General features: G+C 36.1%; 1 protein-coding gene across 2 annotated transcripts; it reads right to left on the bottom strand.

Moving 5' to 3' along the window:
* Positions 1-838: 838 nt before the first annotated feature.
* LOC120002364 lies at positions 839-10,515 on the bottom strand. Of its 2 annotated transcripts, none has more exons than XM_038851098.1 (10): positions 10,153-10,514; positions 8,917-8,960; positions 6,986-7,172; positions 6,031-6,163; positions 4,269-4,831; positions 3,432-3,762; positions 2,929-3,196; positions 2,649-2,741; positions 1,444-1,896; positions 839-1,331 (listed from the first exon to the last, which is right to left on the bottom strand). In XM_038851098.1, the coding sequence occupies exons 1-10, from the start codon at positions 10,334-10,336 to the stop codon at positions 990-992; spliced, it is 2,598 nt and encodes an 865-aa protein (XP_038707026.1). In that variant the 5' UTR covers positions 10,337-10,514; the 3' UTR covers positions 839-989. The 2 variants fall into 2 exon arrangements, with proteins under 2 accessions (XP_038707026.1, XP_038707027.1); XM_038851099.1 differs by having other exon boundaries at positions 1,175-1,335; positions 10,153-10,515.
* Between the last annotated feature and the right edge of the window lie 4,856 nt (positions 10,516-15,371).

Genomic DNA, 15,371 nt, shown 5'->3' with positions numbered 1-15,371 from the left:
TTCCTTGATTTTCAATTTTAATTACTATTTTTAAATATTGATGGTAGTGTTTGTTCATTGGTGTTCTTCACGGAATGTCTCAAACGGGGAGTAATTGTTAGGAGCTTGTTAAGTCGGTTAATAGGTTGGTTTTGGCATTAATAACCATTGTAACACAATAAGCTGACGTCACATGTAACATTCATGCTACTACTAGACACTAGTGGATATATTAGGAATGTTTTAATGTGTGGCAAGGACACCACCAGACTTGCCCTGAACAGCAAAGTTGGGCCTAAACTCGAACCGACACAAGTACCTGCTCACTACCTACCGACAAGTTGAGTTGGGCCTTCCAGCGCACGGCCACTGATGAAATACCAACTTGGTTCATTAAATCAATGAATGTCATGTTCAAAAGACATCCAAACAAGCTGATAAAGTATCTGCCACCAAAGGGAAAACCCCCCTGTAGGAACAAGTATACATCTACTTTGTTTCAAGAACAAAACTTGGTTCCAACTCACCAAATTCATGGTTCCATAACAACGCTTTTACAAGATCAGTAGTTGAACCTCCATTACAGAAAATAGTTGAGCGAAAAGTTTACTGACCTTACGAGAGAATGAAAGTACTGCATAATGAGACCCAAAGCTTTCAAGTACCATTCCACTGCTCTAAGGCCTCTAGCTGCCATTTACTATAAGAAGCAAGATGAGTAACAAATGCATAAAATTTTTGGTAACATATGCTAAAGCTATAGCACTGAAACCGTAATTGTACTTTCTTTCGCACCGCCAGAAGAGCGCTGCTAAACCTACTGCTTAATGAATAAATTTAGAGCAATGTAACGAAGCTAATAGTAGAAGGGAATGAAATTAACTGCAACATTATACATTGAATATTTGAATGTGATTAAATTGTAAGTAACTTGTCTTGCAAAGAAGACGGGACCTCTTATATCTACTTGGTCCCTTACAAGCAAAGGGGGTATAGGTTGACATTTGACTTCAGAAGTTCGATGTCCAGTTGAGGTGACCAGGTTGGGGATGCTGATAAGCACCCATTTGTGCCCCAGGAGCACCAGGCGCAACCCCGACTCCAACATTACCTCCCATAGCAGGGCCCAAGTGGTGTGGATTGGCCATTGCAGCAGATTGTGGAGAGGGATGATATACGCCTGGAAACTGCATGTGAGAAGATCGTGCTGCAGCTGCGTTGTATGAAGCATGACCCGTATGGGATGGCAAATAAGTAGCATGTGGTGTTTGGCCAGGCATGTTATAGTATGGAGCAGACTGCAAGCCCGAAAGCTCCCTCGGATTCTGCAACCAAACCTCAGATGTCTTGGCCTATCATTTTGAACATAAAAAATCACAGTCCAACAAAGACATTGTTACGAAAATCTCCCTGACCAATAAATGAAAAGCACAATAAGTGCCAGAAAAGGGTTTAATCTCTTACCTGAGGATTAGGAACATACAGATTGCTCTCTTTATACTTGATTTGAGATGAATCTTGAAGTCCAATTGCGCTCCCAACAACACCAGGTGCATTAACAGCACAAGCTGTCGGGTTAGGGAAATTTCCAAACCCTGTGGGACTGCCTCCAGGTACTGTCTTGAACTGCTGAATTCCATACTTGAGGCCATTGGCACCAAGGTGGGTACTACCACCAGGCATTAGCAAATAACTGCTGCCATTTGATGGGTGTGGATAACCAGGATTATTAGAGTAGCCAGGCACAGCCATCTGAGGGACAAAAACTGGAGAGATGTACTGGCGATATGGCATAAGATTGGTGAAATGGGAAACATGAACTTGAGGGTACATCTGGGCCATCGGTGGTTGTTGCTGCTGTTGAACCATGGCTATTGTTGATGCAGGTATGCTATTGGTCACGTGTGAGCTTAAAACCTGTAATAATAAAATTATGTTAAAAAATTATCATATAACATTTGAATAGCGGGGAAATTACAAATTAGTAAAACGAAGCAATCACCAAAAGAAGTCCCATGCAAAACCATTAATAGAAAGTGTTAACACACTAAAGCCCCCCCTAACCCATTTTTAGGGTTTGTACCACATGCATTTTTGGTGTACACAAAATCAGTCACGGCAGAGACCAATCTTTTAATATCGCTAACTGATGTAGCATTACTTTTCAATAAATTCTACAGAACAGACCTAAAATAAACTGTGCCATCCTTCTTTCAGATCACATATCTTCATAACCCTATTAGCCCATGATAAGAACCAGACCAGGTGTGCGCCCATACACACACCCAGCAAGCCCATACATTCTTTAACCAACCACACAAACCCAACCACTACCCATATATGGGCTGATTGTAACCAACAAGCCCAATAGGCCACTACCTAGAAAACTTGTTGGCTTATTAAAGAAGGCATTTGCCCTCCTTATAAATAGATCACAAGTCCCCTATCTAAGCAATGTGGGACACTCATATCAGCCCATCTTCATAAAACTAACAAAAGTAGAAAACAACATTCTCATAATCGCAACACAGTATCATAAAACAACTCTGACAAGCTCGAGACAATGAACATCGTAGCAAAATGAAACTTTCATGGATCTTTTACATGAGAGAGAGTACAACTTAACCAAATAGTATAAATTATTCATAATATTAATATTTAATAAGTACCTCCTGAGGAGAAGGTAGGAACTGTCCTCGTATAGTGTCATCTACTGTAGGTCTGAAGTATGGTATATCATAACCAGTCTGGGGATCATATGCCTGATGCACACCAATGCACGTCAGTATGTGTTCAATAACAATAATATTAGTTCTATCAAAATAAGCATTCATGAGTTTTCAAAGGCCATACAGACTAATTGATAATTAACAGCTTCAAAAGGTGGCCAAGAGGATTTAAATTAATTAATAATAAGACTTTTTTAAACAAATTGAAGACTGAACTCACTGAAAAGCTTGGAAATTCAGGAGTATCTTGCTGCTGTCTAGATTCCGGAGCATAGGCAGCACTGTTGTCCCTGACCAGCCTAATATCTGCATAGTTGTCCAAATTCTGAGGACTTGATGACTCATTCTTATCCAACAATTGAATTTCAGATGCTCCATTTAATGATGGGGAGTCAGATCCAGAGTTTCTACTTTGATCATCAAGCAGCTCTTCCTGCCTGTTGGCGGAAGAATCATCACCAGAAGCAGCTCGAGAAGATGCAGACAAGCTGCCATTGTCAGGCAACTTGTTAGATTAACTCAAACTCTCAAAGTAATCAACATTTTTCCTAAGCTCCTTCAAAAATCTACAGTCTGGTTCTAAAAACATTCACAGCAGATGAACAACAAAGTACAATCAATCAATCAAATAAAATTCTCTAAACAGCATTTCTACCAGAATAACTAAATCAAGAAGTGAACGAAATATGACACAATTATCCATCATTTAAGAAAAAAACAAACCTAACAGCCGAGTCCCCATGAGATTCTTCTGTAACTCCATTTGTCAATCCAGAATCAAAATTCCTTGAAGAATCTATGTCCACCCCAAAGCTGCCGAAGGTAACCTGACAACGATCAGTCTCCGGAACTCGGATATGCTGTGCAATAATTACATTCTGATTCTCAAAGACATGTACTTGTGAAAAACTGTCCTGCAACTCAGCTACTTTTGATTCAAAGCCCCTTGACTTATCAGCAGGAGTAGATTTTGTAGGAGTTCCAATAACCCCAGGGCTAATAGCAGCAGATTTCTGGCTAGATTTTGGTTTCCACTCCTTATTGGCTTGAGGAACTGCATGAGAAGTGGATTGTCAATATCGTCCTAAATATATAACTTCCAAATACCCACTAAAAATTGTTACTTTTTAAGTCATCCTCATAACTAAGCATGATAACATCAAATAAAAAAATATCAAAATAATGGACAACCTAAAGGAGAAAAAATCTTCCATGAGGTAGACCGCTGTGTGCATTCGATAAAAGACATGATCTAACAATGATCGCATTTGAGAGTCTTCAAAGTCGGCATCCTTCTTTTAGAGAGGAAAGGAAAGACCCTTCTCATAATACACACTAATCTATCACAAGTTCACAACTGCAAGATTTTCTAACATGTCAAATACCATTTTGACTTTCATATGGAAAGCACTTAAAATCACAATGCTCCAAATCGCTAAAAACAAACAAAGAATTTTTTAAATAAACTTTTAATTAAGTCATGTGCAGGTTTCACAATAAAGATTTCAATGCTCCTTGCAGAAATAAATCCAACTGAAGTAGTTTATTGACAAAATATACCTTTTTGATGACCAACAACTTGTTGATGGGGCCTGCCACCATACTGATTGTTTAAGAATGATCTACTTGCAGGAATGCTGGGAATAATTGTTTCACCTAGAGAACTTTGATTAAGTTGGCCACTTTTAGAAATTGCATGGAAAGGTCGAAATGTTTCAGAAGAATTCTCTCGCCCTGATAATGCATTTGTAAATGAACTACTAGGTGCAGACGCATCTTTGACAGCATCAGCAGACTGCTGCCGACCACCCACAACCCCAACTTCACGCTTAATAGCACCTACAGCAGCAGCTGTTCTGGGATCTGGAGATGGAACATGAACAGGATCTGTTGATGCCAGTGTAGCCAAATGTTGTTGTTTCGAATTACCGAGTTTCACCACTTGTGAAGACCGAGACACAGGAATATTGACCACAGGCGGCTTTTCCATCAATAGTTTCCCGTCAGACACATTTGAATTAGCATCTCGGGCATGTCTAGGTTGTGGACCATTTGACCCATCAGAAGCTTCCGATGAATTTCTGCTGCCAGAGGGCGTTAAACTGCTTGAAGTCCCTGATATGCTGCCAAAAGAGAAACAAGAACCCTGATAAATGCTAAAACGCATCAAGACTACAGTGGATAATCAAAACATACTTCTAGGCATAAGCATGGAAAGGGTGAGATTGGCATGATGTTTCCCTAGACACTACCCCGCTTTCAAGGATTTGTTTGACCTAACACACATAAGGGCTATCATAATGGGGGATGCCTTGAATAACAATAATAAAACAATGATTTTGGAGGTGCAATTTCATGGAGATGCCAACAACAAAAAAAATTCAAAATGGGAGTGCAATTCATAGAGAAGCCAATAACACCGAAAAATCAAATTGAGAGGGGCAATTTTGAAGCAACAACATGCGCTGGGAGGTATACATGTAACATGCCTGTACAGCCTTCTCTGGAACTTCGCAAAGCCATCATCAACCGTAAGAGTAATGACAGCATTGAAAATTCACAGTGAAACAATACCATCTCTCCCCTCAAAACGAGCATGAAAAGAGAATCTTGCCTGATGAGATTTCGAAGGGAAAGGCTATAAAGTAGTGCTCTTTGCTAGGTAGGCAACTTGGTGGCGATTTGATAATACTTTCTTATGATAATCTAAGAAAAGAGGGGTCTACATTCTCAACATACGTTCCCAGTGCAAAGTGGTAATGAAGCGCAATCTATTATCCACTACAACGCAAATGGGCAAAGGGCATTTGAGAGCTCCCATTTCATGGGCAACACCGCAACAAGAATAATAATTAGAAGGAACTCAAAACATGGAAATTCACGAGTAACTCAAAGAAACTAATATAAATGGGAAATGTGATTCCTCTCATGAAAAGTTGGCCAACCTGGAAAGAAAGGAATATCAGAGTCTTTAAAGGGGAAGAACTCTAGAGTTAGCAAAGCAATATACCATTCAATGTTTAAGATTTACTCACTCGGTCACTCCAGAGTTCTCTTCAGTTCATTTTTCATTGGTTATCAAGCCCTTGGTGCCTTATTCAACAAAATTGATAAACATTCAAGAAAAAAAAAAGTGAGCTATTATCTTCATATTTAAAATAATGCTCTTATATTACAGCTATTATAGTGTTTAATCTCTCCTTTCAGTTAATGTAGCTAAAATCATGTGCAATACTGGTTATAAAGATTGCTTTTACTGTTCCAAGGAGTTGCAGAAAGTAGTTCATTGTCAGTGTTTCTTTCCTTTAGAGCGTAAGCACACCTCATTCTAAAGTCACTGACAACATACTGCTCATTGGCAGATATTGGATCCTGCTGTGAAGCAGGCTTCACTTCTATACTTGTATTCCGATTAACACGATTGTCTCTCACTACCCGAAATTCTCTGTTGATTCCTGCATCATGAGAGAATCCACTAGTCAACAATCAGAACCATTAACAACATGATATTAGGAAGTCAATAAAAATTTCTGAACAAATTTCAAATCTTCCATATCAAAAACCCATAAGAATAAGAAATTACAAAGGTAAAAAAAAGCTGAGCAATAGAAAACAGCAAATACCACACAATTGTATAATTTAACTGTATTAAGGCCTCTAAATAGGTCAAAATAAATGGCATTAACTAAAGTAAATATAGCTTTAAACATATAATTTGTCAAGTAGGAGAGGCTGAGTCCCTGAGATGATGGCACAGGAGATCTTGGGTAATTCAGAAGAGCCAGTAAATGTAAAGAATAATCAGCTCATGAAGCAATATACGCCTATGGCTATGGTTAAAACAAAGTCCATGCAAAGTCAGCAACTGAAAAAGTGAAAAACTCATGTAAACTGAATAGCAATTAAAAAATTGAACTTGCAACTTTGGTATGCTAAGTCATCATTCATCAACCAGCACAATTCAATGTTTATTTATCCAAAAATTGTCAAATGCACTCTAAATTAAGAAAGCCCTTCAAAGAGTTAAGCATCATCACATAAGAAAAATAACATTGACTATCAACAATTTTGTCTCACTCCACAATTCAATACCCACCTTGCACCAGATAAACATTCAATGTGGCGAGGCGACGGCATAAATATTATTGACAATGCGTCAATTGCATTATTTAGGATTTCTAATTGAATGATACTTGGTTTAAAGAACCAACAAACAAATATCAAGACAAAACAAAACAAATGGACTAAAGAGATAAACTGATAATAAACAGTCATACCAAGTAAAGTGCTACGAGCATAACCTCCCCTTCGAGCAATACGATTAGAGAATGTATGAGTTTTGATCCCTTGCCCAAAACCATTCTCAGATTTCATTCCTAGGCTGACAACATTCTCAGATTTCATCCCTTGGCCTACATTTTCATTATGTTTCCTTTGATATGTCGAACCAGTGTGCACCATGATCTGTAGTTATACACTACTGAATTAGATAATAATTACAAACAATCTTTGCATTGTGTTCAAAATAGCAGATACACTGCACATCTGCACCTATCAAATATACAGAGGGAACCATGCTACTTAACAAAAAGATTAACAGAGGAAGAGATTGTTGAACATGCATTTAGAGTGAAAACGAGTTTGTTAAACACGAAAGTTTAGAGTGAAAACGAGTTTGTTGGACATGCAAGTTTAGAGTGAAAACTAATGGACATCTTAAGCCACTTAGCTCGCAAACAAATGTATCATTGATTACAAAGTTCAAATTATAACATTCTCATAAATGTCGGAAGAAACTAAGTCTTAGAAACCAAAAGCTTAACTGCAGCATAAATTTTTATCGCTTCCAAACCTCGAATTATAATTTGTCTTCTCCAATGAGCGAACACAATATTAACATTACGTTTCTACCATCTGCGTTGATCCTCTCAAGTTTTACATTCATATTCAAATTGCAATGGCACAGAAATTGATGAAAGTGACCCAATAATGTCTGCTCTTTAATCTCATAACTAATTTATACAAAATAAACTAGTTAACCATTACCTAACTAAATCTTTTCATATCAGTGCTGTCATGAGCGCAAGGTGCACTCAAGGTGCAAAATGCAAAGACCCTCTTAGGTTCGGCGCACTTGAGGTTCAAAGATCCTCTTACAGCTTAAGGCGCAAGGCGTAATTAAGGTGAGGCCTTTTCGTGCAAGGTGCAAAATTAAGAAAATAAATATGATAATCCAAGTCACACATAAAAATAAGTTCCATAACACAAGTTACAAGTTAGGTACTCAATAGCACAAATGATAAACAAAATAACTAACAAAGACATAGAATTAAGGTACTAACAGAGTCATAGAATTAAGATAATGAAATCCAAAGTGAAAAGTAATTTAATCTTTGGCATCATTGACCACCATATTCCTCCGTCCTCATCATCATTGTCACCATCACTACCATCCGAGCTCTCAAACTCATCATTCAAAGTGTAATCCTCCTCAATCTCCAGATCCTCCTCCCCCTCTTCCATCTGTTCCTCTGATTTAAAATTTTTCTTACTCTTCATCTACCGTCATCAATGGTTGTCGGTTAAGAATGAGAAGTTAAGACTTTTGACTTTCCTTTTCTAAATTTAGCCTTTTCTTGGTACCTCTTTGCCTCTCTTTGTATTGCTTCCTCTTTCTATAGCTTCTTTTCTATTTAGGGTTAACAGATAAGGCCTTATAATGCCTTCGTGAACCATACCCCCAACAAATAAGGCAAACAAAACAGGTGCAAAACCCAAAATAAAGTCCAATAAAACAAAATTTAAAAAAAAAGCCCATAAAGGCTCTTGCCCAATGCAAGGAAAAGGTCCGCGACTAGTACCAAAGGCGCTACCTTTGAAATTTGCTCGCCTAGCAGGTAAAGAGGCCCCAAGCCCATGTGGCCCTTGCCTTGACAACACTATTATGCAACACTGAAGCATACAACAAGAATATTCGGAATATCACCCAAACATTAAAGTTACTACCTTTCTTTTGGAAAAAGGCTTTGGCTTCTCAAAATCCCAGTGTGCAACGAAAAACACCCGCCACACCCAAGAATTTGAAACCAAATAACAGGGGGATATGTTCATTAACCAAGGCGTATCAATCATATTCATCAACAAGTAAATGCACCATCTCAAATTTCCCACAAAGAACAAGAGATAAGTACAAGCGTATACGGCATACCTCTTTCTTCTTGTCACTTTTTTTCTTCACCAGATGAAAAGGATCTGAGCAAGAAAAAATGAGTGTAAGTGGTAAGTAAAATGTCATTTAAATGGTAGAGTTGCAGGGGTGCAACCTAGAGGTCACATGTTAAATTCATGGAAACAACCTCCCCACATAATACATATTATGTGGAGGCAAGTCTGCGTACATCTTTCATGGACCTGACCCCCCACCCACTGCGAGAGTCTTGTCCACGGATGTTGTACATTTGTTAAAATGTTAAGTAAACAGAGGCATACAAGAAAACAAAAGAAAATAAAATGATAAGACCACTGTACTTTGATTTTTTGTACACGTAAGCTCAACACTAATCCAAAAATGGGATACATTAGGCCCCTTCTAATATTAAATTTCCAGCTCCTAATGATGAAACTTGTAAGCTATTTTCAAATTCCTATAAATGATAAACCACCAACAGAAGTTAGGCTCAAGTTCAAGAATACATTCGAAGTAACATGGCAAACCTGGAAGTGATCGAAGTATCAAACCCATTTGCATTCAGACATGTTCAAACAAAAGCTCACCAATCATTTCTGAATTTGTAAACTCAAAAATCATCACAAGAGAGCCAAAAATGAAAATATTAATCAACACTGAAAATAATGTAAACTTAAATTTCAAAAAGAAATAGAGAATAAAATAAAATCACAACAAACGCTGAGAGCCAACTGCATAGACTCTAAATCAAGATAAAATAACAAAACCTCATTATTGTACAGTAACTAAAGTCTAAAACTTCTAGAAACAAAAGGAGCAAAACAAATAATAAATTAAGTCAAGGCCACTTTTGGATTAGCAATAAATTGCACAAGAGAAAGCATACACAATCCATTAACTTAGACAAACTGCAGACTATGACAACCAAACTAAGCAAGCCCAGAAACAAAAATAAATGTATTTACTTCATTAAAAGACACCAGGGGTGCAAAAAATTCAAAACCAACACCCAGTAGCCATATATGAACTCCAACCCCCCTCCTCCATTCAACAAACCGATTCTCATATTCCCAAACCCAAAATCAGAACAGGCCAAAATATGCAACTAATTATAAAAATAAGAAAAAGCTAAATGTTACCCATAAGCACCCGATTAAACACCGCAAAAACTGAATAAGAACATTTAAAAAAGGCATACCCATCAACAGATAGGAAGTATAATTAGAGAAGAGACGGACAAAGAGCAAAAGACCAGACCTTGGTTAAGTAACTTCTGGGCGGTTTCATTAGGATCCATGTTTGTCTCTTTTAGAGCAACGTAAATATCAGCATCAGAGTGATTTCCCACGATTTCTTTAATGGACTGGATGGTCTTGCGCACTCGTGCTGACAGTATCTGCGTAGTTCCCTCGACTCTAGACCCACCGTCAGCGGAGACCATCTCAAGAATTACAACACTATTAAAATCAACAAAGACCCACCCGATCGACCGACTACTTATATTTAGGTATACGCGACTCGAACCGAGAAGACGAAGACCAGGGTTTAGGGCATTTTAAGGAGAGAAAGGATCGAACGGCTTTGGAGAGAAAAATGAAGGGTTTTGAAAGGGTTGGTTGTTATATCCCGCAAAAAATTTGGGAGATTTCATAATTTGGAGGTTTTGAAGGATTACATATTTGCCCTTTCATTTTTTTTTTATTTTTTAATCGCCATTTCCTATGGATTGGACAGATTTTATCCTCCCAGATTTTTTCTACAAGATTCTCACTCCCGTCGGGCCTCTCAATTCCGTCGGCAGACTTTTACGACGGACGGTATTTAATTATTCTTTAATTTTTTTAAAAAAAATGGCTAAAAATGACTTAATTATTTTTTATAATTAATATAATTATTTATCTTTATTTTCTAAATTGTTTATTATTTATTTTACCATTTCTTTGCATCTTTTACAATTAAATGTAAAATATCACTGTACATAATTTGTCAGCAAAATAAAGATAAATAAATACCAGGCTGGGGCAGAATGGTAGAGCAAATACAAATAGTAGTAGCATAGAAAAAACGTCCTCCTATATGTTTGCTCACGGTAATTGTGGACTCTCGTGAGAATCAATGACTACATCAAAGATGCACTTGCTAGTACATCTGAGAATTCTTAATTGGTTAGTTGTCAATAGCCCCAGACCATGTAATAAAGGATTCAAAGTTGAGCCTAACACTACCATATATGCTATTGTCGAAATTATCTATCAAACGGACCCTTTAACGCGCCGATTAAGGCCCAACATATTCAGTTGAACCAAAATGCCCATGGATCTTGAAAATTGAAAAGCAGTGATATACATACGTCTTGCGCCTTTTTTTATTTTTGATTGTTAGTTGAAACAACTTTGAAATTCGAAATCTAAAATATGATTTCTTGTTTTAATTTTGCATTATAAATATCAATTTGATTTTGATGACCAAAAGCATGCATCCATGTGCCCTATAAAATAATAAAATAGATAAATATTTATAAGATGGTTATTGCAAATACAAAAAATATTATTAGATACAAAATTTAGATATATCTCTACATGTTTTTTGAAGAACAAACTTGCATAGGGTATTCACCGCCATTCCAATAATTTCTTATAGTGTGGTGGACTAATAGTGAGTGACATGTTAGATGTTGAACTTACTATATAGAGAAAGAGAATTCTCCTATTAGGTCCTAATAATGAGATCCTAATTTTAGGGTTCAAAACATTTTGATTGGTTTTACGAACCCAATGATATTTTTTTTGTCCAAAACAAAAAACAAATTCTAAATGAAAAGTGCATGATAATTCTGGATCATTGGATATAAAACAGAAGACATTTAATACACTTTTAAGGTTACATTTGATTTTTGTTTTAAACAAAAAAAATCTTTGGGTTTATAAAACCGATCAAAACACAAATATGGTTTTCTAATTTTTTTAAAAATATTTTCAACACTAAAAGTGAATTCTAGAAATTAGTACCTCATTTTAGGATCTCATAGGATAATTAATTCTTGTATATATATAATTGTGTAATAAATTAATGAATATATGTATATGGCTACCCATTTTCTATGCATTGTGGTGAATCCACGCTTTGCGTTGCGTTGGTGTTATTTATCTTTAATTTCATATGTATATAAGTGAAGCTTTTTAAAGTAACTATAATTAGAAGCTTCATAGTATTTGTCTATATTGAAAGTTAAAAAAAAAAATCTAATATGTAAGAATTGGAATTGTAATACGTAAGTTGTGAATAAGATACAAAAGTAACTACAGTTCAATTAGAAATGAAATTTTCACATTCTTTTATATAAATTATGAGATTCATTAATAAAGATCAGTTTACAAAGAGGTTATGAATTATGATTACATAATCAATCCAAATCTCATACTTTAAGAATCCATATACTCACATTGAGGAACATAATAAAAAAATAAAAAAAAACTATCTCTCTCAATGCACAAACCATCTAGTAGTACTTTTCAAGTTATTCAAATAATATATTTCAGAATACGAATTATTTTTGAAGGTAACTAAAAAACCGATGAGTGATGCCAATCATGGCCTTAGTAGGGTTCCATATGAGCTCTGAATTTTGCTTCAGCATAGACCGTTGCATATCCCAGCTCTTCTTCAATCCTAAGAAGCTGCAATTTTTCTGAAATAAAATATGGTTGGATAAAAAATTCAGAGACAGATGAGAGTAGCAAGAGGGTTTCCCTTACGTAATTGTATTTAGGAAGCCATTCTGACTTGCAAGGAACTCCAATTTTGAAATGGCCTTGCAAAATGTACAGAAAGTCACACCAACCAAAAAAAGGTAACTCCTAACAAATTTGGTACAAATGTAAATCTTTGTAGTCAACTTAAACAATTGGTAATATTTAGACATGGTTTGGTGATCGATACTTTTTATCACAAGAAATACTTACAATTCAATACCGATGGGTTTAACCCACTCACAAGTGTACTTGCCGAAAGACAATAAATGGTGAATGAGGTCGAATCCAGAAAGACTATATTAATTACCAACTATAACTACTAATAATAGTATAAAATAAATCTCAAATACTTCAAATATCAACTCACAATAAAATTGAACTAAATATCAATGGATGAAAACTAGCTTGGGTTTGGCGTGTCAACTACCTCCACCTGTGCATACAGATTAATACGCAATCACATAATTTAAAAGTTTAACAATGTTAATTGAAAGACTTTTGTCCAGCTGCAGTCAATTAGATTTTCCTAAACAACGATCCTGACTTTGGTCCAGTTGTAAGATTTTTTTTTATCAAAGGAGTCTTGGTTGGTATATCCTAAGAGTTTCCTCAGACAAGCATAAGCACCAGGAAATCGATAATTGCACAATCTAGGATAATGGTCTATTACCCAATCAATTATGTCCTAGCTGTCAAAACTTGGATCTTACGCAAGTTCTTGTTACTCGTCAAACACTGGGTCATGGTCAGCCGAATATGTTTAACTAACAATTCCTAGAATTATGATGTTGATCAGGCATGCATAACGATAGGAAATAAACAATTAATTCAGAGAACAAAGAATTAAACTTAGTTTGAATGTCAATCAAATATGTGCACAAGGTTTATGGTAGAAGAATTACCAAACCCTAGCTAAAAAAGAGTTTAGTTACACATAATCATAATAAAAACCATAAAAATACTTATTAACAATGTTCGAATCAATGGAAGACTCGAGATTTTTCAGTGGAGTTGAATTGCCCAAGCTCTTATGCTCATCTCCTCCTTCTTGCCGCCACTCTTTGTCCAAATTAGGTCTCTGTTTTTCTTCAACAGCAACATCCCTTTTCTTCTTTTCACATAAGCCTATTTATGTATACTTTAAACCCTAAGATTGCCCAACTGTATTTGTCACATCAACGACTTAAACGTGCAAGACTGATTCTCGCGTTCCGCTGTCGCAACAAGTTGCAAAACAGGTTACAAATTTTGTCCAGTAACAGCTTTATTCTCCAGCAGTACCTATTCATAAAAAAATCAATATGGACCGTATTTTGCACTAATCAACATAGAAAAATAACAACTTTAAACTCAAAAAAATATGTGTATTTTACACCTAACATTTGCAAAACTTTAAACAGATAACCAACATAGGTCGAAGTCCTACGACCGGAACAATACATTAAATTCCCATATTGTGAAGGAAAATGCACTCGAACAGTACCTTGAATTCTTATATTGTGAAGGAAAATGCACTTGAATATCTACCAAGACCACCACAATGATAAAGAAGTTTCGTTCTCAATCAATCAGGCTTGAATGAGTGAATCAAATTTACATATTATCATAAATGGCAAAAGATGTAACATCACTTACAGTTGCCAAATCGACCGAAAGGTTTAACTTAAATGATTTTTATAATAATGAAGGTATAGTACACCATAAAACTTGTCCATACACACCCCAACAAAATGGGGTGGTGGAGAGAAAGCATCAACACATCCTAAATGTATGTAGAGCCATCAAGATTCAGACAGTTTTACCGAATATATACTGGAGTCATTGTATGCTTACTACCATATACTTGATAAATAGGTTGCCCACCAGAATTCTAAACAACAAGAGTCCATATCACATTTTTTATGGACAAGCTCCTGATTATGATGTTCTTAAAGTTTTTGGATGTCTATGCTATGCTGAGATTTTAAAACCTCAAGAATCAAAATTCAATCCTAGAGCTAGAGTTTGTGCCGTCTTAGGTTATACTTCTAATGTCAAAGGATATAAATTTCTAGATTTGCACACCAATGATATTTTGGTGTCAAGGGATGTTGTCTTTCATGAAGACAAATATCTCTTCAAAAATAAAAACCTGACAAATCCAGTCTCAAGATTGGATGATTCTACTGTTCAGCAAACTAATGAAAATCAATCTGTTAAAGAATTAATCAATGAAGGTCAAAAGAGAAACAAAAAAACTCCAAGTTATTTACAAGATTATGATTGCAACCTTGTTTGGAGAAATGACTTCAACTAATAGTGAACGAATGTCGTCCCTTTTGCCGGTGTTCAACAAAGAAGACCACTATTCCTGAAAGATGAAGTTAGGAGGGGGGAAACAACCAAGTGGAAGGAACTATGAAAGAGGTATGAATTCTAATAATCTGTCTGAGTCACCCTGTGAGATATGCAAGAGATTAAGTCATGTAGCAGCTAATTGTTGGTTTAAGGGAAAACCACAATGCCACAACTGTAAAAAGTTTGAACACATCCAGAATAACTGTAGAAATAAGACTGATAATAGGGCTAATTTGGCAGAGATTTCAGATGATACATAAGAGAACTTATTTTATGCAAATCAGGTAGAGTCAGGAAGTCAACCTAGTACCGGTACCTAGACAGTGGTTGCAGTAACCACATGTCAGGTAACAAGGCCTTATTTGATTTCATTGATCATAGTTTTAC

Source organism: Tripterygium wilfordii, chromosome 7 (assembly GCF_013401445.1).
Source record: "Tripterygium wilfordii isolate XIE 37 chromosome 7, ASM1340144v1, whole genome shotgun sequence".
Classification (NCBI taxonomy): domain Eukaryota; kingdom Viridiplantae; phylum Streptophyta; class Magnoliopsida; order Celastrales; family Celastraceae; genus Tripterygium; species Tripterygium wilfordii.
This window is presented reverse-complemented; position numbering and strand designations above follow the sequence as displayed.

What these genes read in the sequence shown, in the direction of transcription:
- LOC120002364 (XM_038851098.1), bottom strand. Translation starts at nt 10,336, where the DNA reads ATGGTCTCCGCTGACGGTGGGTCTAGAGTCGAGGGAACTACGCAGATA. An exon ending in TGCTCGTAGCACTTTACTTG is followed by an intron (nt 6,164 to 6,985) that starts GTATGACTGTTT and finishes CTCATGATGCAG; the next exon opens with GAATCAACAGAGAATTTCGG. An exon ending in AGTTGTTGGTCATCAAAAAG is followed by an intron (nt 3,763 to 4,268) that starts GTATATTTTGTC and finishes CTTCTCATGCAG; the next exon opens with TTCCTCAAGCCAATAAGGAG.